Source organism: Toxotes jaculatrix, chromosome 14 (assembly GCF_017976425.1).
Source record: "Toxotes jaculatrix isolate fToxJac2 chromosome 14, fToxJac2.pri, whole genome shotgun sequence".
NCBI lineage: Eukaryota > Metazoa > Chordata > Actinopteri > Toxotidae > Toxotes > Toxotes jaculatrix.
Genome location: NC_054407.1, coordinates 12,761,893 through 12,786,937, shown reverse-complemented (window position 1 = coordinate 12,786,937; position 25,045 = coordinate 12,761,893). Strand labels below are relative to the sequence as shown.

The 25,045-nt window shown below is 41.8% G+C and overlaps 1 protein-coding gene across 2 annotated transcripts in view; it reads left to right on the top strand.

Annotated features, from left to right (window-relative positions):
* LOC121192703 (ephrin type-B receptor 1-B) overlaps positions 1-25,045 on the top strand; it is a 149,110-nt gene that overhangs the window by 92,993 nt on the left and 31,072 nt on the right. For both annotated transcript variants that reach the window (XM_041054513.1, XM_041054512.1), the window contains exons 5-7: positions 3,128-3,463; positions 16,181-16,305; positions 24,243-24,405. In XM_041054513.1, the coding sequence (XP_040910447.1) occupies positions 3,128-3,463; positions 16,181-16,305; positions 24,243-24,405 (624 nt within the window). The remainder of the gene's footprint in view (positions 1-3,127; positions 3,464-16,180; positions 16,306-24,242; positions 24,406-25,045) is intronic.

Genomic DNA, 25,045 nt, shown 5'->3' with positions numbered 1-25,045 from the left:
TTCAATTTTATTTATATAGCACCAAATCATAATATACATTATCTCAAGACACTTTACAGAATAAGGTCAAGACCTTGCAATATTATAGAAAGAAACCCAACAGTTCCCACCATGAGCGAGCACTTGGCAAGGAGAGGAAAAAGTCTTTTAACTAGAAGAAACCTCAAACGGATCCTGACTTAGGGTGGTTGTGTTGAGAGGAGAGAAATGGGGAGGGGGGCAGGAACAGCTATACATTTGTATTCTAGCACTCAGACTGGTTGTTACAAAGGTAATAACAATAGTGATACTTGTCGGTGTTATTGCTCAGTACATGATGGGAGCTCCCCCAGCAACCTTAGCCTACTATAGCAGCAGAACAACTAACAGGTGGCTCAGGGCTCACCTGAGCCATCCCTAAGTATAATCTTTATCAAAGAGAAACGCTTTAAACCTAATCTTAAATATAGCGATGGGGTCTGCCTCCCGGACCCAAACTGGGAGCTGGTTCCACAGGAGAGGAGCCTGATAGCTGAAGGCTCTTCCCCCTATTCTATCCTTGGAAACTCTAAGAACCAGAAGTAAGCCTGCATTTTGAGAGCAAAGTGGTCTTTTGGGATAATAGGTTACTATGAGGTATTTAAGATACGATGGAGCTTGGTCGGTGAGGGCTTAGTACGTAAAGGGAAGGATTTTGAAGTCTATTCTGGATTTTACAGGGAGCCAATGCAGAGAAGCTAATATGGGAGAAACATGACCTCTTTTTTTTCTAGTTTCTGTCAGTGCTCACACTGCAGCACTTTGGATCAACTGGAGGCTTTTTACTGAGTCATTGGAACATCCTGATAATAAAGAATTACAGTAGTCCTGTCTAAAGGTTCCTTTAATCCCAGTGACATGTTCCAGGCTCTGTAACAAAATCTTGTGATGTCAAATGCAGCACTAGGATCTAGCAGATTAGTCCATTGTCTGAGGCCATGAGAAGACCATTGGTAACTTATAGTAGTGCTGTTTCTGTGGTATGATGTCCTCTAATCCTGATTGAAAATCTTCAAACATACAATTCATATGTTGGAGGTTGGATTTAGGTCTTTAGTTGGCTAAAACATCTGGATCAAGAGTATTCTTTTTATGTACAGGTCTAAGTACTGCAACCTTAAAGGCCTGCCTTTACCAAACATGTGTTGATATGTCCTCATTGTCCTTGTGCAAATGACCTGGCACGTGACAGTGGTTGTTGTGATTGCAACGTTAAAACAGAGCCCTTACTGTGTTGTAATACATGTCAGAAAGGGTGCAGGGGTTGCTCGGAGATGATGTTTTGTCCCTATAACCTAAGCGGAAGAACATGCATGCAAGCACAACCAAATCTGATTGGCATAGCTAAATGAACGCCAGCTGAGAACCTGTAGTAACGTTCTCAGCAAATTAAATCTTATGGCAAATTACAACAGCCAAAGGCCACAGTAATAGTCTGCAAATCACTGGTTAAGTGGCAGTCACATTTGATTTCTTGTGCTGTCCCTGCATATGTGGAGCCTGGTTGTAATTGGGACGAAGGAGTGTGACGCTTTGTTCACACCTCAGCCAAGGATTTTTTTTCCCCCTACTGTTGTATGAATACATTGATATAGACAGTGCGGACACAGATACATGGAAACAGATAGTTTGGGCATGTGTGTTTGTGTCACGTGCATTTTCCACACGAGCAGATGTGCATTGGTTTTCACAGCAATGCAAGTTTGGGGGCAAGTGCATGCATGTGATTAATGATACAGAGGACACAGGCGGTGTGAGTAACATATGAAGTGCCTATTGTGCGGTCCCCAAGGGAAAAAGATAAAGTGCTGCCAATTTCCTCACATGGCCTGTTCCTACCAACACACACCCTTTTTGCTGTATTTTTCATCCACATACAAAACATCTGGTAGCGTCCAAGGATCAAATTATGTACCATTTGACCAAGTATTTGGAACACTAGCTGTCCTCTCAGCCAGACCATAATAATCACAGTATGGAGGTCACGCCCTTCCTGTCACTGACCTCTCTGTTGTTGAGGCGCTGTGCCGAGGTCACAGCAGTAACAGTGCCGTTCCCTCACCCTTGTGTGTTGTGTCGCTTTGTCCCAGCTCCCCAGGGCTATCCCACATGGCTTTGCAGCAACAATGATTAATTGTGTCGGTGTTGACTGAAGTAACTATCTGCCCTGTGCCCACAGAAATGGGAAACTCAAGTACTGCATCATAACATGCTTAAAAATCTATATGTATTCATCTTGTCATATTTCCCTCATGGGCAAAAAGAACAGAGAGAAGGAAAGGAAGCACAGTATGTAAGAGAGATGAGTAATTCCTCAAAGGGCCTTTGGAGTTGAATGAATTTTTAGTTTCACAGTAGTCATGGATCTAGAAATGAGTCAGTTTAAACTCTCTTTTAATGATAAAGGTCAGGCTTTATGGAGGATAAATTGGTACCAGATCAGCTCTGCAGGGCAGCCTCACTCAACCTAAGCAGCACTGACTAAGGGCTTTGGCAAGCTTCTGCTTTATCGACGGTGTCTGGTATCTGAGAGGAAAGAACTGCTTCTGAGCAGCAAGAGGGACATGGAGTCTCAGTTAAGCAAAATTCTACCCTGCCATTTGAACAGATTTTAACTCTTAAAGAATTTTGCTCAAATTATGGGAGGTTGAACAAGCCACTTCTCTACCCCCTAATATTTTGCCACCACTCAAGCAAAACAATAGTTTTAATATTTCTTGATTTATTTCTGAATATCGCCTGCGAGTTCCTGCTCCAGCTGCAGGCTGGGAGGGAGTGAATGGGAGCGTGAATCTCCAGAGCCACTTGGATAAGAATACTCCATGCAACACTGCATTTTGCTAAATAACCAGTGTTTGATAGACACAAATGTTTTGCTGTATAATCTCTCTGGGTATGAATGGAATAAATTAGCATTCCAGTTATGCTGAAGATGTAGAAATAGAAATAAAAGTTGCGCTTACACCACAACACAGGTATTACAGGTTGTAAATTGACTGAATTGACCTAACAGCAGGCAGATGTATAAAATTGTTTTCACTGGCAGTATTCTCTTGAAAGATCGTGACAGTTTTCCTCTGTCATACCTCTTTTCTCTTTATGTCTACAGGTGTCCCATCCAGCCCAAGGAATGTGATCTCCATTGTGAATGAAACCTCTGTGATCCTGGAGTGGCATTCCCCCAGGGAGACTGGTGGCCGCGACGACGTCGTCTACAACATAGTGTGCAAGAAGTGTCGGGCCGACCGGCGCTCCTGCTCCCACTGTGACGACAACGTGGATTTTGTCCCGCGACAGCTGGGTCTGACTGAAACCAGGGTGTTCATCAGCAACCTGTTGGCTCACACCCTCTACAGCTTCGAGATACAGGCTGTCAATGGAGTTAGTAACAAGAGCCCGTATCCTGCCCAGCATGTCTCCATAGATATCACCACCAATCAGGCTGGTAAGTGGCTGCTATGTCTAGGTGTGATCATGATAATGATGATGTGGTGGTGATGATGACATCTGTATTGATCCATTTGCATCATCATCATCATCATCATCATCATGTGACTTTCCATACTGCCATTGTTGTTTTTTAAATATTTCCTCTGTAAGCATCAATGTCCATTTCTCTCTGGGCATTCCAGAAATTCTTGCCTTTTTAAATTTGGATAATAGAGATAAAAAGATAATCATCCCTCCTCAAACAACACAAGTCATTTATAAAACCTCTTTTTTTTGAGGTTTACATGTGGAGGTTGAAGGCTGTTTGCTTCACAGACACATCTCTTTGTTGTTTAATCTGGTCTTTGTTAAATGAGACTTTGTTTTGAGAGCACTGCCCCATGGCAAGTCTGTGCTTCTCACTTCACGGAAGGCTACACCCGATTTGAAACCTGTCTTTAAATCTTCAGATTTATACACTGACACACTCCTACACGCTGGATTAACAAAAACAACAAGAAATTTAATCTTATTTAATTTTGTCCTTTTTGTATATTTGAGTTACATTGAGCTTTTGATATTACGTGTGAGTCACAAAGCCATCACTTCTTTGTTGCACTGTTCTAAGCTTTGCTGACAACAGACACAGACATGTTGAACTACAGGTTTCACCTTTAGTGTTGTATAACCGTCATCCGCGTTCAACTCTGTGTACTGTTCAATACTTTAATGTCAGACTGGAGGAGACGGAACCCAAGATAGATACATGGACAGCTGCTGTTTTCAGGCCAAGTTGAAATATTCTTCACTCCTACTCTCTCTCTCTGTGTCCTCTATCTCCTTGTCTGTCTCTCTCTCTGTTTGTGTTGTGTGTGTGTGTGTGTGTGTGTGTGTGTGTGTGTGTGTGTGTGTGTGTGTGTGTGTGTGTGTGTGTGTGTGTGTGTGTGTGTGTGTGTGTGTGTGTGTGTGTGTGTGTGTGTGTGTATGTGTGTGTGTGTATGTGCGTTCTCTGCCTTTGCCTGTGATGGATCTGAGCCCAGCCAATGAAAATGACCTTCATCCTGTTATTTCTCTCTCTCTCTCTCTCTCTCTCTCTCCCTTCCCTTCCTTTCTTCCTGTCTGTTTCTCTGCATGTTTGTGTGTGCATGTGTTTGCTCATCCTCTAACTGAGCCTGTGATGAGATCTGAGCCCAGCCAATGGAAATGACAGGTGGAGGATATTGTCTTTGCTGGTCCTTTTTGCTACAGCATTTTTCATGCTCTTGTAGGTCTTTGACTTATACACAGAAGCACCTATCAAGGGACAAGTATTGACCAAGTGAAAAATTTAAACGAGGCTCCCTTCATTTTTTTCTGTGTTTCTGTGGATGAGGCGGGCCGTGAAAATTGAAGCGTGAGCTTGTGGGACCTAATAACGGACATGAAGTGGAGTTACAATTTGGTGAAAGACAAGAGGTTTGTTGGTTGAGTTCACACTGGCAAGGTTCCCATAAAGAAAGAGTTATAAGTTTGTCAGCTTGGGTCCCTGGAGCCTTTTGTTGGCCATGCATGATTTTCTGTTATATTTCCTTGACATGCAGCAAGCATTTGTGTTGGCAAATACATAATTTGATCCAATGATGAATTATCTAATGTCAAATGATTTCAGAATTCCTGATGTGCATTTCCACTTCAGAATGGACTTACTTAACATTCATCTCAAAGACCAGTGAAACCGAAATTGCTTTATCCAGATCTCTTTTGTATAGCAGTACATTTTGAAATTAAATTTGTGCCAGTTGGTGGAGGGCATACTGTATTTGATTACGGTGACTCTCAGAGGAATGTAATGACCAACTGAACTTGTCTTTGTCTGAGAATGAGTCAGGGGAGGAGTGGGAGGGAAGACAGGGTGAGGATGGAGAAAGCAGTCGCCTTTTTTTTTTTGACCAGACTGTGAGACTGTGACAGTGAAGGAGAGGAAAATGAGGGAGTAAATAGGTCTGATTATCAGGGTGGCCTAATGGTGCTGACTGTCCCCATTTGACAGGCTAATAGCACACTTGACAGATAGATGTAGAAGAAGCAATGCCCAGGCCTATTGTTGAAGTCTGCTGCAGTAATGAGGTGTCTGCCAGTAATCTGCCAGGCCTATGTCCAGCCCTATGTGGCCCTTTGTATCCAGATAATTGCACTGTTCCTAGTTTTGACGGGGGGTTTCGTTGGCAGACCAGTGAAGAGGCAGAAGTATCCAGAGGGGATTATTGATAATAATGCACTTCAAAATCTAAAAGCAGAAACACTCTTTGAAATTTATGGCTCTATTTTTGTTTGTTCACTAAGGCTGTTGCACTAATAAATACAACCTGTTGCCATTTTTGAGAACCTTGGAATCCTCCTGTCTGTTCATTTGTTTTTTTCGTGCCCTACGCCCTCACATTATGCAAGGTTGTGAGAGGTGGAGTTACAAAATGCAAATTCCATGTAAATGAAGTAACAATAGGAAAGCTGTTGGTATTTTGTTAAAACTCAGCCAAGAGGACTATGTAATTTCCCACTGCAACGTCAGTCATGGGGTCATCAAGCCAATATACCAACATATACTCACTGAGCACTTTATCAGGAACGCCATACTAATACTGGGTAGTTACTCCCTTTGTTCTCAAAACAGCTTCAATTCTCTGTGGCGTGGATTCAACAAGATGTTAGAAACACTCCATCAAGACTGATTCATGATGACATGACCGCATCACATCATTTCTGCTGATTGGCACATTCATGCTGCCAATCTCCTGTTCTACAATATCCCAAAGGTGTTCTAATGGATTCAGATATGGTGTCTGGGGAGGCCAGTGAAGTACACTGAACTCATTGCCATGTTCATAAAACCATTGTGAGACGAATCCTGCTTTGTGACATAGCGTATTATCATGCCAGAAGCAGCCATTAGAAGATGGGTACATAGTCTTCTTCTGTTGTAGACCCTCCGTCTCAAGGTTGGACATGTTGTGCATTCTGAGGTGTTTTCTTTTCTGCTCAGCACAATTGTATAGAGTGGTTATCTGAGTTACTGTGGCCTTTCTGTCAGCGCAAACTAGTCTGGCCATTCTCCTCTGACCTCTCTCATCAACAAGGCATTTCCATCAGCAGAACTGCTGCTCACTGGATGGTTTTTTTTTTTGTTTTTGGCACCATTCTGAGTTAAACTCTAGAGACTGTTGTGTGAAAATCCCAGGAGATCAGCAGTTTCAGAAATACTCAAACCAACCCGTATGGCACCAAAAGTCATGCCACGGTCAAAGTCACTGAGATCAAATTTTTTTCCCCCATTCTGATATTTCATGTGAACTGGAGCTCGTGACCTGTATGTGCATTGAACTGCTGCCATGTGATTGGCAGCATGAATAATAATTGCATGAATACGCAGGTGTACAAGCGCTCAGCGAGTGTAGTGTAGTTGTTGTAAATGATGAATTATGTGAATGTGGAAAAAAAAAAGTGATCCATATAAACATATAAGCACCTCTTTTCAGTTGGTATCCAGGGTGCTGATGCCCATATACTGTATAAAGGCAAACCTTTCCTTCATCTCACTTTTAAAGCAACAAAATGACTGGTCCATTAAAGGTACAGCACAAGTGAAACCCTGTTTAAACTTTTTCAATTGTTTCAGCATCAGAATGACAACTTTAGCACTTAACTGTGAGACAAAAGCGCAGGCTGGCACTGTTTGGACTTAACAGACGAACAATACACAACCCTAATTTCACATAATGCCCTATCCATGCCAGAGCCAAGACTGCCAGTAGAATAGACAGATTTCTTTGTTTATGTGACATGGCCATGTTTATGCGCATCAGGGAATGCACAGGTGCACAGATATCCAGGGCGTGAAAGTTGAAATTTGTCCATTGCATTTCTGTTAAATTGGAATTGGAATAAATATCCAAAAAACATGAGTCTGGAAAGCAACAAATGTGGCTGTTGTATTAAAAAAATAAAAGCCATGCCATGTAAGTATGCATACAGACACTGGTAACATTGAACATTGCACTTTTTTCATTGCATACAGTTGTCCCTCAGCAAATAAATAATCCTTAACGTGCGCATGTAGTATGCTCATCGTAACAAGTACATTATAGCCAAAATAATGTGGCACAGTTAAAGGTAGAGGGTGCACTGCTCACATTCTCCTCCAAATCCCTCCTGGCTCTGCCTCTCAAGGTGAGTCATTTTTGTTATGCGCTGTTGTGCTCAGCCCAGCTGTTAAAAAGGTTTGAGATGAGTAATATGATTGCTTAGCAGATAATAATTAATCAACATACCCTCCTATTTATTTTCCATTTCGCCCAGCCTTTTTGCAAATAACCTGCATGGATGGACCTCAGCTCAATATGAAAGTAAATTGCAAGTGCATTATATATATGCGCGACATGAAGCAGCGACTGCAGATGCCACAATGACTGTGTCATGAAAATGAGGGCCTGTAATGTCAATCACATGCGGTATGTCTCTGTTTAAAGGAACAGCAATTTCCAACCTTATCTTTATTTACAACCTCTATATTGACAGGCTTATATTTACTGTCCTTGTAAATAGCACCCCAAAACCTAAGTGTAAGTTTTTAAGTTTTTGTACTTTCAAAGTCTCACAGTTCTGTCTTGTTAAAAGAATGACAAAAAGGTTATACCGACATCAGTATTACTTTCTGCTTCTAAGCTCAAAACCAGATCATCAGGTATGGGATTTACAGGGATAAATGGAGCCTTCCCATAAGAGGAAGACTGTTGACAAGGGTAATGGTATATTATTACCACTTTAGTACTGTAAGAATGTCAACCTAAAGGAGGACAGATCAGTGAAGTGGCACTTTAAGTCAGATTACTAAGGAAAGAAAAAGTTTGTGCCTGTCTCAGTGGAGTCTTGACTTTTCAACTTGACATGGCTTTAGTGTGGACTACTTGGGAGATTAAGGAAAACCAAGAGACCGCCTAGAAAGCAGTGAGGGAGCTGTAGTTAGACAGGTTATGGTGTAAATTGGCCATGAGAAGACCAAGGTGAGAGGAGGAAAAGGAGAGTGTGGATGAGGAGGAGGGAATATTGGAGGTGAGGAGGGAGTTGAAGGGATTTAGTATGAATCACCGAAGAGGCCATTTAACTGCCCTCGATCCTGTGCGTGTGTCTAGGAGGAAGAACTGATCAATAGTGTGATTTAGGAGTTCATTCACAGCCTGTGCTCTCCAGGAGACACACACACACACACACACATATATAGATACAGACACACAAAGGTTATATAATGCCCTCCTTAGGCTATCATTCACACTTGACCTGAATTCAGTCATATTTATCTATGTTAGCTATTGAAAAATAGCCATTTTATGTCTCAGTGTGAAATAGGATGGTTTAATTTAAGGGGGAAAGAGACACGCTCTGCTTCTAGTGAATTTATTAAAATACTAAATGACCACAAAGATAAATATGTATGGTAGCCTTGTGGGCAATGAAAGCACTTGTGGTGAAAACTACTGACATGGCAGCCATGTTTCCTTATGTAATCCATCCTGGACACTTAACCTACATCCACCACCGCCTCAGATTAAGGAGGTATTTTCATCCTTTACACATTTTACAACTCCTTTCTACTCTGAGTGGCTATGCGGGGGTGGTTGGGTGAACAATATATGAGAAAAAAAAAGTCCATAAATCTTATGACGGGTGCTATCGTTTTCAACTAATGCCTCATGCTCAACAGTTCTCTGATCTTACTGGCACCACCTTCTTGACCTAGATTATGTGCCAACAATCCCTCAGACCACAGAATGCCAAGTATATCTACAAACAATCCTCCTCCACTTAGCTGCTCTGTTTAGAGCGCTATTCCCACAGAAATGCAAACATCACTATCCTTGGCCTTCTATGGGCAAGTCCGACGGAGTGAGCTGCATTCAAGATACTATGATGCAATGAAATCCAAACAACCAGATGAATTAAAGAGATCTGCACTCTGTGGGGTTCTAAAATCAGATGAGATGTTAGGCATACATGTCTGTGGAGGGTATTCAAGACACTACTCATTATGTCTTTTCAGTTTACAGCCTCCAGAGACTTTCCATTTGTTTTCTGGGGGTTGCCTTTCTCCCTGTTTCTTCCCTCTCACTGCTGCCTCCATGTATCAGAGCTAGGGTGTCCAAGAGTTTCATTGTCTTAGACGGTTCTTCAGGATCTGTCCAGGTGCCTTATTTATTTATTTATTGTCTGTTTTCCTAAATGTTGGCCCCAGATCCAGATTCCTGAAGTTAGGTATTAGATGCAGGCAAAAATAATAGTGTGGGTTTCAATGCTGCTGAGCCCCTTTGCCAATTATGATGTCTTCATATGGTGTTTTAAGTGACAGTAGGTGTAAGCATGAGTCTGTGTGTTTGTTTGTGCCCTAGAGAAAGCATACTTCCGCAGTACTTCTGCACTGCAGTGTGCGGTTACTTTTTCCCCACTCTGAGGTAAATTCAGAATCCTCCACGTATAATGTGATTTTGAAAATAATTCCAACCATGGTACCTTGACAGAAATCCACGGTGCTGAACTTATCCCTCTTTATGATGTTTGAGAGAGACCCATTACCATGTAGTCATGGCTGGCTTGGCCCTGTGAGCCCCTGCTAATAGGGTAGTAGTTAAACCTGTGCCTTTGACAGGGGCACAGCAGATGACTGGGCTGCTCCCCTCATCGGACACACTGAACCCCTATTAGGAGGCTCCATGGTTCAATGGTGCTCCTGCATCATAAAGCACAAACTAGAAGTACACTACAACTTGGCTTGTATATGTAGCTTTGAAAGTGTCCACATGTATTTATGCACTTGTGTGTTTTTTTTTTTCATGTAAACAGAGTGGAATGGGTCTTTGGTGATGACATCAGCTGACCAATTATAGTGCAGCTTGATTTCCAATTACTTCGCTGAGAGTAACTGAGGCAGAGCAGGAACTTCCAGCTGGGAATTCAGATGTGAAAGCTGTGCAACACACTCATGAGGAACAGACAACCGCCTGCGCTCAGTGTATCCCAGGAATCCCAGGAGCTGGAGACTTGAAACTTTTATGCTCTTTTTGGGGAAGTTATAAAACTATTATTGGCTACCTTGTATGAGCCACATACTATATGAATACAATTCTGACTTAAATGTAAAGTGAAATTTCACTGAATTTACAGATCCAGGTAAGTTTGCTAGTCATGGGGCTACTTCTTGGTCTGTGAACACAGCTGTATAATGTCTTCTGTGGCTTTGTCAAAGTCTGAGAAAATTACCTCAATCATGTCATTGGGGTCGTTTTAGCTTGGCTTCCAATATTTAACAGAAACCCAGTGTCACAAACTGGGGGCATGGACTTTGAAAGATGCGGACATGAATTGAGTGGCGTTATGGGAAATGAGGGATCTAACATTTTTTAAGCTTGATCCATACGATTGACTAAAAGTCAGGATGTCTCTGCACTGCATCAGTTTTGACCATTATTTTTAAAATCTGTCTCTTGTGAGCCTGAACTCTATGGAAGTGCAATACTAAATAACTTAAGCACTCTCTCAATATGTGGAACAGCACATTTGATATGCTGACCCTTCAACATACCATATGAATTATGGTTACTGTACACTCTAGGTACAATAATGAAAACAGAGGCTCAGGTCTGTGCCAGACATGTAAAATGATGCTCCCACTCATCTGTATTCCACAGTAGATTAATCGCACTAAGGTAAAGAAGGTTCTCATTCTTTCATCACGTTCTTTCATATTCTCGCTTTCCTTTTCTCTCCCTCTCTCTCCTTCTGTCTCCGCCAGACACTGGGAGGCTTTGACTTTGATTAATGGTGAGCCAAGCTCTGCATTAAAAGCCAGGGGCAGCAAGAGGGGCCAGATAAAAGTGGAGCACAGGAGCAAGGGATGGGAGGGATGGAGGGAGGAGAGAGGAGTGCAGGACACAGTCACCAATCACTGTCAGCATCATCGTCCCAGGGTGACAGTGGGGGACGCAGTTGGAGGGGACAGCGGTGCTTCATTGGGCTGAACCTCACCCTCATACAGGCACAACACATTGTCTCTGACAGTCTCTTCACACATAGGCTACTAGGACACAGACACATACATGTGCATATGCTCTTTATCTCCTGCATTTCCTCTCAAAAACATGGCTTGTCTGTCCTGTGGGAGAAGCCAGTGAGAATTTTTTTTTAATCAGTGAGTGAGAATATGTGTGTCCAGGGGTAGAAATGTATAATAAATGGTAGATAGTGTATGATTCAGAACTTACACTTGTTAGCATGATAACCAGGCTAAGTTGCCATTTTGTTTTTCCTTCTCAGTGCAGTCGGACATTGTGTTCATGTTAGCTGGGGTTATTTTGCCTCTGTCAGTCAGTAGTAACTCACGTGTCCGTCCCATCATTGTTGCTTTCAGTTGACACAGAACCTTTGGTAACATTTACAAGGATGAGCTATCATGCTGATCATAGAAATACCACATCACTTATGCAAGACTAAGTGGTTGATTAAAAGGGAAATAACAAGAAATTCTCAAAAATGAGCAGCTCAGAGATGTAGGAGTTTCTTTGGCACAGGAAGGTGAGGTCTCAATCCTTAATCCCACCTACGAAGCTTTGATGGCCTCAGTTGTTTGGGAGCTTTTCTGGGTGAATCACTAAAAATATCAGAGATGTGGGTTATTATTCACAGGTCTCAATCGTGGATATACACTTGCACACATTTAGACATCAGACACTTAGACACAAACATGCTTTAAAAAATCTTCCATGGTAAAAAGAACTGAGCTGGGACCAGGACTTGGTTGCTGGGGCTGTGGAAATACCTCTCTTCCTCAGCCCCTTTTTCCACTGCAGGAATTTCTGTGTGGAGTGCCTCTCCCTTGGGTCTGTCAGGAACAGTGTGTGCCTGTGGCCGGTAATTGATAATGCAGCCCAGGCAGCCCTAGCCCTGGTCAGTGGAGCGTGAACCAGCCTGAGAGGCAGAAAGGCTGAAGTGCACCGAGGTGAAGCTTAGCCCTCACACTCTCCGTCTATAGGGTATGAGAGAGGGAGCGAGAGGGAAGAAGAAGGGAGGAAGGGAGGGCAGGAGGTGAGAGCCAAGGCAGGCAGAAGGAAGAGAATCCATTCACACTGACAGGAAAAACAGAGCCCATTCATTTGTTTACATTTTAATTTTAGGCAATTATCTGACACTCAAATCAAAAAATACTTACCCCTAATCAAAACCGCAGAATAAGCCTTCTTTCCCACAAAACAGAATTTAAATCACAAGTTATGAAAAGGTCAGGGGCTTTTCTCCTTTCAGAACTCCTGTGACCATATAGTACTTATGCAAGGGTGAGCGAGTATGGAGTGAAGGAAAAGAAATAAAATAACCACTAAGGAGTCTGACTTTTTTTTAAAGCATCATTTAGTTGAGAGTGGGTGCCATTTGCTGCCTTTTGAATGGAGGAGTTATTCAGAAAGATGGTGAGTGGAGACCAGGTGGAGCAATGACTAGGCCTCAGCAGCGAGCAGGCCGAGAGCCAAGAGGCGATTAGGCACAAAATGTAGAGCATGGGCTTGTGTGGGGCTGTATTTATGCCTGCAGACATGGGGGTGGAGATTCCTCTCCAGCACTGTATACAAACACCAAAGCTTTGAACTTCATACGAGCAGCCGTGGAATTAGTTTTTAATCAAACTGACTTGTGTGTTCACAAATTGGTTTGATGAGTAAATTTTGGTTGGTTTCATCTTTTAACTTTTGATTTCATCCTAGTACCTTGAAGGAGTTTGTGATTATGCAGTAGATTTTGGGCATATTCACATAAGCCATTAAAGAGGTTGATTTGTACACAGAAGCTAAGCAATTTGTATTTTTATTTAATACTTTGTGACATTTTTATAAACAAATTTCTGTTGTAATTATCTGTAATCTTGTATCATAGATTGATGTATTCATCCTAAGGATCTACTTAGATCTCAAGTCATCCATATCATTAAATAGTAATGTCTAAATAACCAAAAATCAGGTTTAAAGTTTAGAAAAAGCATCCTTAGGTATTATTCATGAACTGTTAAAAATTCACAAAGTGCTGGCAACATGAGCAAATCAGATTCTGATTCATCCGTCGCTAAATCCGGATCGATGCATAAAAGTATGAGACGAAGCTTCCCCCTCTTCATACTGGTAAGAAGAGTGTGGAGAAAAACACAGAAATCTCTGAAATGGAGTAACCAAAACCGTTCTACCTCTGGCAGAAAACCTCATCATTCATACTAAGAAGCTGATTAGCTTAGCATGACCAGTGAAAGGATTAAAATAGCTCCAGAACCTCTATCTTGATTAGCAGGGATCCCAGTGAACCCTGCTGAGTGCATGATGATTTGAACTGTGTAGATTTTCTGCTGTTGTGTCTGAGCTGACAGGTTTAGGCGAGTCCCAGTCGCCAAGCCAGCACTGTCTCTAACGTTTAGGAAGTTGTCAGCGTTCCGGAGATTACACATATTAATACAACAAATAGATGTAGAAAAGTGAATATCAGCACCAGTAAAATTAGCTTTTTCCTCACAGAGGAGAAAATCTGGGGTATTGAAATCCTTACAGTCAGTAATGACAAGATAGCTGTGGATTTGTTGAATTTCAACAGTAAGATATTCTGCCAAGGTATGATAGCCAAAAGACGGGAGGATGTATTCTGCAATGGCTGTTGACACTTGTTCCCATAGTTTTAAAAAAAAGGTCAATTTACGTTCATTTTAATTTATTTTATTCCAGACCTGTAGTTTGTTCAGGTAAAAGATAGGAAAAACACACTTTCAGCTGATCAGATGCAGCAGTGGTTGAGATGCAGGTTTTGTTAAACTTGAGTAAAAACATACAGTGTTTCAACAGGGCGTGGTGACACTGTATTTGTGACTAAGACCTTCAGAATGCCTACAGTCAAAACAGGCTGTTCCCTCCTTCTTTCTAAATGAAATTTAAAGATATGAAACCAAACGCAGACACATGCTCACACATGCAAACAGAATTTTACTGTGGATGATGGCTTCATTAAAACAATCTCCTAGTGACTTGTGAAGAGTGAAGATGGGCAGGGATGATGGAGGGATGACACTGCAGGGGACAAACATGATGGAATGAGCAGGAAATTGCAGTGTCTGGGTTAATTGACAGCCCATTTGTGCGCATTCAGGTGTACTGGGGCTGAAGGATGAAACAGACTGTGCAGCTGGGCCAAAACAATCACAATACTGCTCCAATTTGATTCCATAAGGTTTCACTTAATACATATCATACATGTATAGTTCATATACAGATGGAGTCTTTTACATGTTTTCTAAACAGAGAGCATGTTCTCTATGAGTTTAGTTTCTCTATAGAGTATAAAGAAACTCAGGGTTCTTGTTTTGTTGCGGATTGCAGTCAGCTTGTACCTGAGAAGTGGCAGTTTTATTGTTTGCAGGCGTACTTTTTCTTGCCTGTTTAATAATTTTGTGGCTTACCATTACATCATTGACTACTGCCTACTGTAAGACCACATTATATAACAGTGTGATATTTTTTTGTCAAGTTACTTTTAGACAGGCAAATCACATAAACATCTTCTCTTCATGTTGTATTTGTCCATTTCATTCTAACGTAAGTGTAAGCCAAGAACTACTTTTGAGCAAGAAGAAGGATATCACTCTTCTAGCAACTAAGCATTTCTCTGCAGTGATTTGGTGCAACTGTTTTGGTGAGCGGGCAGTCCTGAAAAAAAATAAATAAATAAATAAAAAAGCTTTGGAACTGTGTTAACTGCAGCATACAATGCAACCCTTGGATGCCACACTAAGTTCTTCCATATTCTGTCAGGGTAGCCAAAATTACTCAGCCCAACAACAGACTAAATCCAACACGACTGGTAGCCGGACTCATGCCAGACCCGTGGCGACTGACTATTCTGGCGCAAAGGTAGCCCTGCTAACTGCAGCTGATACTCAGGCCAAGTCCACACCCTCAAATCTTAGCCAAATCTGCCAGCCTCACTTTGGCCAAAGCTGACTCGTATTTGGTCTTGCAGTGCCAGAATATGGCTGACTGCGACTCTAATCAGCCTCCACTCAGCTGGCTACCTGGGTACTGATGAGAGTGGCAGTTGTACTGTTTAAACTTTGATTGTGTGCAGAGGACTGAAAGCTGTAGTGTGTAACAGCATTGTTGTATAATGCATGATTTAAGTGCCTCCATGGGATGAAATGTATTGTAAATGCGCACTACTTTTTAAAATGTGTACCATTATATATCCACAATTATTTGTGTGGACAATGCAGTAACTACAATTAGCTGATGTTAGTCATTAAGTTATTAGAACAGTAAGCAAATAATGAAGTGGTTTTCCCATAGCTACTGTATCACCACTTTTACTTTAGATTCACTCTTGAATCTAAAGTAAAGAATTGTGATGTCTGGTTGAAATGAACGAGCTGGCAAGCTGCACTGCACATCTAATCCAAACTTTTACCTTATGGCTGGGCGAGTGCTGGACAGTGGAAGAAAATTCTCAAACTAGTTTCTTCTGCTCACTCTACTGTGTAGTCAGCACTATCAAAGGAGGCTCACATACCTGTCCTAATAACTTCTGGATGACTGCAGTGTTTTATTGTCTAGTATTTACTACAGACATTTCTGCAATCACTACCAGTTATTCTAGAAATGCACTGATTTTGTGTTACTCTTTCTGTGCCCTGCAGCTCCCTCCATTGTTCCCATCATGCACCAGATCAGCTCCACCATGAATAGCTTCACACTGTCATGGCCACAGCCAGAACAGCCCAATGGCATCATCTTGGACTACGAGCTGCGTTACTATGAGAAGGTAAGCTTTGTGTGTGTGTGTGTGTGTGTGTGTGTGTGTGTGTGTGTGTGTGTGTGTGTGTGTGTGTGTGTGTGTGTGTGTGTGTGTGTGTGTGTGTGTGTGTGTGTGTGTGTGTGTGTGTGTGTGTGTGTGTGTGTGTGTGTGTGTGGAAATGCATGAGTTTGTGTGGTTGTATCTCTGATTGTATTTATTGTGCATATTTGTAAGTGAGAATTTTCACGTGTATCTGCGATGGTGCAAGGTCTTTCAGGTGTGTCTTCTACTCCACACATGCATAGTAAATTGCATTTAAAGTTCCCCAAAAATCTAAGCTCTCTCAGATATCTGTGAACAGAGTCCCCTGGGCTGATAATATGTTCCTCCACTGTGGTCACCCCATCTCTCCCACTGGTCTTTGGTTTCTGCTGGTGATGAAGTGAATAGGTTGACCTCTGCTCTAGGCCCACTCTGCACAGTGCAGCAACCTGTCCCGCTGTGAAAATGCATTGCGTCTGGGGGGAGTCACATCGACCCGTCTACTCACACACAATACGTCTGCTTTATTAAGTCCCCAGCCCTACCCCACCTCTCCTGTGCTGCTCCAGTATTGACCTGTAGGCTTTTCCCAAGGCCTTGGACATAATGATACTGAGAGATCGGAGACTCTAGCTTTTTGTTTGGGCCCTTGTTTGTCCTCCTAAAGCTGATCGATAGGTATAGCAAGATTGGTCAGGCGCTTTTTTTTTTCCTTCAGTCTTTGTCAGCTTAAGCTAAGACTTTTGCAAGACTTGGTGCATCCTCACCCATGTTATGCTTTCCAAATAATAGATAAAAATCAATAGAGTTTTATAAATGTTTTTCTTTTTCTTTTGAGTTATTTATTTCGCACAAACTCATTTTGGCTAAGGTTCCTGGATCAATATTCACAACCCCACCTAAGAATAGAGCTTGTCACATTTAGCATTTTCTATCAAAGTGGACAACAATCATGTTTTTAAATGATGTTTGCCGTTGGAAGCTCAGTTATCCAATAATAGCTTCACTGCTCACTCTTTTCCCCTCTGGCATTGCACAGGTCATGAAATTGAATCCGATTGCCATGGGCCTGAGAAACCTTATCTGCCAGACAGCTTAGCGTCGTGTAAATAACACTTATACAGCCTCCCATTAGCTCATGAATATGAATGAAACCTAATCCTATTGATGTTTATGTAGCGTGTCCTCACACAAATAGATGAGCACGGCGTAATCACAAATTAGTGAATTAACGAGGACAAGATTGCTAATTGCGCTGGGATGGTTCAGGTGACAGAGAGGTTGCGCGCCACGCTGTCTACCTCTGACTTCATGTACCATCGTATCCCCCTGTATGTGTTATTGTCTATCTAGAAAATGTACCACCATGTGAGTGTGAGTAAGACACAGAAGGTGAGTCAGAGTGATTGCTTTGTGACACACTGGGCTGTGGAGATGAGATTTCCACATTGGTGGTCCTCTTTTCACACTCTATTTTGGATCTGACAAGGCTTTTTATAGGCTCTAAACAGACGTTTCTTCAGTCTCCTCAGCCAGCCACTGCTGTCCAATGTGTCACTGTAGATGTTTTTTGTGCCTGATTAAGCACCAACCCTCAGAAGACAGGAAAGTGGGTGCAACATTTTTGGCAAAAAAAAAGAGTAAAGTACAAAGCATGTGTGCGATTTCCATTCCTGTTAAAATTTATTATACACAGGCACGATGACAAGTCCACATAAATTCTCTGTGTCACACACCGTGGCTTGGGTTACTTGCATGCATGTTAGTCTGCTCTTTGCATGTGGAGAAGCAGGGAATTAAACTCCATACCATCTAGGTCAGGCCTGCCAGCTCTCTATTGATTCCCTGAATGCTTGAGAGGTCCAGAAAATCTGGAAGTTCTACGCAGCCGTAAAGTGATGATGTGGCCTTTTAATCATAAAAGGCAATTATGGAGGGATGACTCTCACCATGCTTATCACACACTCCCGTGCACACTCCCAGCTTTACTCAGCAGCATGGGTAACATATAGGCTGCATAATGCAATCATAAAAAAACTGGCTTTTTTATATAAAAATGGCCCTGCTATGCTCGCCTTCTTTTATATGCATCTCACTGATGCCTGCATTAATCTGAGAGTAGTCACACTGTTATGGTTCTGGAGTTGATTGTCTCAGCGTGCCTGGAGCCAGCTAGTCCTTAGCACAGCAGAGAGCTGTCTCTGTACACTCCATCTCACAGGAAGCCTCCTATACACATTTACAATGGCAGCTTCTCCAACAGTGTGGCATTGTCACACTTCGTATTGAGTAATACCTGAGAGTAGAAAAAAAAATCAGCTTTTTTCACAATCTTTTCACAAATCTGTAGTTTTGGCCACAAGTTTAAGTCTTGGAGACAGGCTTGCATTTTTAAGATAAGTAATTTCAAGTAATATTACTCTGTTTTGATTTATGTTTTTGAATGGTTTTCTGGCCTGGTTGCATTTATTTGAATTTACAGCAGAGTGACAAATGAAATCGGGAGTGAGTGCAGGATGACTTTGGACATAGGTCCCCCCAGATGGTTTTGATCGAGGCACATTGTGCTTACATGGCATATGACCTTAATTGCAGGGCCACCAGAAGGCCCTATGGGACCACAAGTAGACGTAGCTTTATAATGCTTCTTCTCAAACCATGGAACACAAGTATCACACAGGTTAAAATAAGAGCAAGTTAAGCCAATTACTGAAACTGCTAATTTGATAATTAGACCCAACCGGAGCTCAATTAGATAACATGTAGATTCTAAAAGTTAAAGGTTATAACCCCCAGTGTTCATTATAATCATCCACTGCTGGCTAACAACTTCTTGGTTCAACTTGCATAATGATCTACCATTTATACTGAAGTTATATTATTGCAGCAGGTTTTCATTAAGTATAATAATTCATGTCAAAGGGAGCCACTTAAAAACTAACTTACAGCCTAACTATGGCAAGTACAAAGGTCATAGTTGAATCAAAGAGTCAGTAGTCAGTGTAATGGAAAATTATTACAGGTCTTTAAGATAGTAAAGTGCCATTTCTTTTTTTTTCTCTCTGAAGTAAATAATGTAGTTCAGAAAAAGTGGTAACTTTCTATTTTTTAAACCACGGTCTCAGTAGACGTTATAATCAATATAATTTTAAAGATGTGTTTATTTTATATTCATAATCCCTGCAATAATGCTGTTATGTAAAATGTTACCAGTAGTAATAATTCCAAAAATTACAAAAATAAGACCCAATCTTCCATTTACAGTGTTAGTATAAGCTGTGCTGGCATGATGGAAGGAAGCACACATCATTCAAAAAGACTTTTCACCTGAAAGCTGTAGTGAGTGCCGAAGGCTGTTCTCTCAAAAAGCCTCACTCCCTTCTTCAGCCCACCTTCTCATTAAAGAGTAAGCGGTCCCAGGACCCTGTAAATTGGGAAGCGAGATGAAATGAGTTAAAGGTTTGCAGAGAAAAAGTAGGATTCCATGCTCTTGTTCTATCCATTTTTCTCATACCCTTTTTCCTCTGGTTGCCTGAAAATTTGGGGAGGGTGGAAATAACTCAGCATAGCGGAGGTCAGGCCCTCCATTAAGGCTGGAGCAGAGCAGCCACTGGCTCTGGTTACTGATGGCTCTGTGTGTGTTGGTGTCAGAGAGAGGGTGGGTACATGTGTGTGTGTGAGCTTGTGTGCAGTGTTTGTGTGGAAGTGACAGCAGCAGTTCAGGTGTATCCATTCTGGATGACAGCAGTGATGTTACGCTACAATATGAGAAATTCAAGAGCACATACAAGTTTACAGCATGTCACCAGAATCTGTATAGCATACTGACTGTAGCACCATCTGCATTTTTGGAGCTCTCAAATCTCCCTTGTACTTTACATACAATTTGCAATTCCTCAGAAGAGAAGCCAGGAGAAAGTATTTATTATTCTTTTCTTCTCTCCCTGCCAGCTTTCAGAGTCAACCACAACACTTTTGTAGACACACACAGATGTTGAACAGACTCTTAATGATTTTTAATGGAACCTGTGAAAAGCAGAACTTGTGCAGCACTCCCCCAGTCCCCCAGCAAGGGTATTCACATTTCCATCCTCTCTTCTTCTCTCCCTCTTTGTGTGCCCCCCCACCAACCACCTCACTCAGGCCGCCTTGTTACTCTCCAGGTGAATGGAAAGCACACAAAGAGTCATCTCAAAAGGACGTGGCTGCAAAGAACAAGAAAAACAAACTGAACGAGATGAAGCAAATAATTTTCCCTTTTTTTAACTGCACCCTGCGCACTACTGTTTAGCATGTGGCTTTGCAGAATCACAGAGGAAGATCATTGCTTTTTCATTAATATGTGACGATTTAATTTGTTCTAACATTATTTTAGTTTCTTTATTTAATAAAAGCAATTAAAAGGCTTTAAAGATCTTTAATATTAGATTTTATCACCATTGTATTTTCATACAAAATAATTACCATTTTCTTTACCATTAGATTAGAATTCCTGAGGTTATGGTAATTATTTGCATTTGGTAATAAAACCCATCTAGTCTCTGAGATTTAAATTGCTGGCCCGTGTTTCCCCCACTTTTCTTTTTTACCCTAGGCAGTACATTTTAATCAGGAGCATTAATGGGAGAGATTTCTTTCTTTCATATCTACTTTACAAACATAATATTAGAATGTTCTCCCTCATACACTCTCCAACTCTTCCCCTTTGTGTGTGTATCTGTTATTTGCATGCATGCATGTGTCTGTGCCTGTGAAGAGGACACATGGTATCCCACCATATCTGTCTTTGTGCCAGGTGGCCATGCTGTCCATTTTGGGTGCTTGGCAGTTTTTGAAAAACAAAGACACACAAACTTGGATACGCACACACACACACACGCACATGTCAAGTCAAGTCAAGTTTATTTTAGTCCAATATCGCATATAATGTCTCGGTGGCCTTTACAGGCCAACAACAGTAATGGATTTTGACAGAAAAACTCACCTAAAAAACCTTAGGAAATAAGGGGAAAAATGGCATAAAGTGGCAGAGAGGAAATTCAAAGAGAGATCTCCCCTCTGCAGTTTGCTGGCAGTGCAATGGCAGTTGGTATGAAATTGTAATTATAAAAACATGAACTGAAAGTTTTAACTGGTAAAAAAAAAAGTATTGGACTTTCAGTAAGCCAGCAATATGATTACAATAAATCCAAGTGGTTCCAAGTCTAAGTAGCCAGGTACAGTAGGTTATTGGACATAGCTCATCTGTCTCTAAAGACAGGAGAAGGAAGATTTATTAAAGCTTCCTACTGTAGTAAATGTAAAAGATGTGAGTTTGCTTCACCATCACTCAGAATATGTAAAGCATCTGGAGACAGGAAGTAATAAACCGTACTGATTAGGACAGCCATTCACGCTAAGTTTGTTTCAGGGATTTTGCTGAATGCTGCAGGGACTAAATTCCCTGCAGTGCTTCCTGTCTGTCACCTCTGGCGATGCTTTTGATTGGCTGCTCTACCATCTGCCGTCCCACCTGCAGCTCTTTATTTAGCAAGTTAGGGTGTGGTCCTCCTAATCCCCATTTGACTGGCAGTAGGAGAGGACCTCTCATGGCTGGAAGTCCCTCCTGGCATGGTCTTTTATTGGCTATCCCCTAACCTGCTGGAGTGCCAAATGCCAGCTCATTTTTAAGTGGCAGATGTGGGTGTGTATGTCTGTCTGTGTGTGTGTATGTGTCACATAATCCCCATTTGACTGGCAGCATGAAAGGGCCATTCCTAGCTGGTGCTCCCTCAAGGGATGCTCCCCCATTGGCGGTTTGCCATCTGTCTGCTCACCTGTCCTCCATTCAAGCTCAACAGATGGGGGTGTGGTCCTGAGAAATGCAGAGTGACAGATAGCAGGAGTAGGCAAATCCTGACCCCAAGTGGTCCGTGTGCACTCAACCATGTCTTACACCAGATGAATAGGTGACTATGGCTCCAGTCTCCCATGGGGTTTCGTGTCTTCGGCAGCTCTTTCAAATGCACAAGCTGCTGCTTTAATGTGAAGTTTCAGGATCTTAAAGAGTGTTTGTATGCAACACATTAGAGAAATGACATATTGTGTGATCTAATGGACAAAAGATCTGTAAAATAAACTCCCTAAACCAGTTACATCCAGCGTTGCATTTATAAACATCTCTTTTTTTCTCAGAGATAGGATGAAAGCCTTTTGGTGCGATGCTCTCCCATCCCAAGCCCAAACATTTGTCTTCATCAAGCCCAGAGTGTCCAATAAGAGCTAATGTGATTGCACACATCATTATATGTGGGGGGGGCAGATTTCATAGCTGTGTTTACCTCGTCTGCTCAATGACGGAGCAACCGGAATGATTCAATTACACCAATCAGATTGGATAATGATTTCGATGTGGGTTGCTTCTGCCTCGAGTTTATCGCTTCCTGCCATCATCTTCCATCCTCCTCCTCCCTCCCTCCTTCCCTCGCTTCCTCCTTGCCTATCTACTTTTTCCACTCCACACTGCTGTCAACTCAGATTTTTTATTCATACGTGTATTATAAGATGTAGTCCAGCGTTAAACAATAGTGTGTTTACCAAGCTTAAAAAACAGCCTGCCTCTATTTACACTGTTTCACTGACACAGGGAATTTTGCCCCTTCACTTTCAACTGCCCCCCTCCCTCTCTACAGTATGTCTGCATCTAGCTATCAGCAGCCTGCAGCAGTGGGTGTAGTGTAGGTGCAGTCTTATTTTCTGGCTGTCATATTCACTCTGGGTTATGGGAAGGTGACAGGCCTAAGTAATTACTGATCCCCCATAGCAGATACCTCCAGCAAGCCCCAAACTATACTGCAGCAGACTGCCTGACTGGCTCTCTTGAGCCTGGAGAGAGAAGGCTGAGATGCAGGGTCTGGAGGGCCCACGGTCCGAACCATACATTTACATAATGGATATCTATATGTATGCATCCATACAAGCATGAACAGATGCATTTATTCATAATGTAGGTCCTTAATGTACACACAGAAACATGCACATCCGTAAGGGTGAAAATAAAACTTCTCAGTAGAATTGCATAAAAAGAGGGCAAATATATAAATAGAACATTGCAATAAACAGAGATTGCACAAAGGATTTTTTAGCATTTCCTTTAATGAAAAAAATAAAATGCATGGGAGGAATTGGCCTGCCGTCATATTTAAAGAGCAAATCTGTTTTAGACAGCAATAGGATGTAATGTTCAAACTTCTTGCAGCAATTAAACTGCCTCATACAGTACATCCAAAGAAACAAATATGCAATGTTATTCTGTTACTGTTCAGAAGTAGCTATTGCTCTTTGTAATTTGCAAGAAATGATTGGCTTTAATTACCATATTGTGTAAGTGTGTGACTGAGTGAATGGGAGATACAGTGCATTTGTGTGATCTGTTTGCTTATGTGTATATGTTAATGTATGTATGCTTGCTGCAACACTTTTATATTTGACATTTAAACTGGCCGAAGCCTTATTAAAAACTTGTTACCACTGCATGTCACAGTTACTACTGGCCTAGAAAACATTATCTTTAAAGGTGTTTCACTGTCCTTAACTGTTCTGTACTGTCTGTTCTTCATCTACTCTGCTATCTACTGTTTTCATCCATCCTCTGTCAGTGTTATTTATCAGAAGCACACTACATCTCCACTATCTCTGGTTTACAACAACTAAAATATACAGCCTAAACTAATTTCCTCCAAATCTGGCTCACACTGCCCATACTATTTCCTGAGTATACACTGTTTGATAAGCTTGTTTGTTGTTTCTCTGTCAAACTACTGGTACCACCGCTGGATCTTGTTTTATCAGAATTTCTTAACTCTGTGATTTAACACTTTCCTGCTGACATCTTTTCAGTGAGTCATCTCTAACCTGCTCCCTGGGTTTGTTGCTCTTTTCAGGACCATGCAGAGATTAACTCCACCATCCTGCGGAGCCAGACTAACACAGCGCGTGTGGAGGGCCTCAGGCCGGGTACAGTCTACGTGGTACAGGTGCGGGCACGGACTGTGGCTGGCTTTGGCAAATACAGCAGCAAGATGTGCTTCCAAACCCTCACAGATGGTAAGGATCGCCGAGCCAGGAGAAACAGCTCTCTCAGTCTCCCTCTATCTTTCTCCGTCTCGCTTTTTCTCTCTTTCGCACACATACACCCTAACTCCGACACTCTTGTCTTTTTCAGTATTTTTTGTTGCATTATTATTATTATTATTATTAATATTATTATTATTATTAGTAGTAGTAGTAGTAGTAGTAGTAGTACGAGAGATGGAAGGGAACCATAACATTTGATTGCACTTATATCCCTACAGCTAAATTAATTTCCTTCACGGTCAGGTTTGAGTGTGTGTGTGGGGGGGCATTGAATATGTTGAACGCTGAGTGTCTTTTGTTTGCGCAACTAACTGTGTTTGATCCAAAATGCTTAGCTAATTGGTTTTTCACCCAGCCCTTCTGTTGCTGGAGAGCTGTCCCAGAATGCATAGCTGTGATTAGTAGTTGATGTGATAAATTTTTTGCTGTGGGGGGACTTGGATTGTTGGAGAGGGAAGGGGCTGAAGAGTGGCTGCAACACCTGCTACACTGGCAAGGTTGTGGGACTATGTTTATTAGTGGAAGCGCAAGCGGGGGGGGGGCTATGTGTGTGCAGAGAGTTGGCAATGGAGGCGTTGTATGTCACGTCTTCACGAAGCACTTCTTTGTA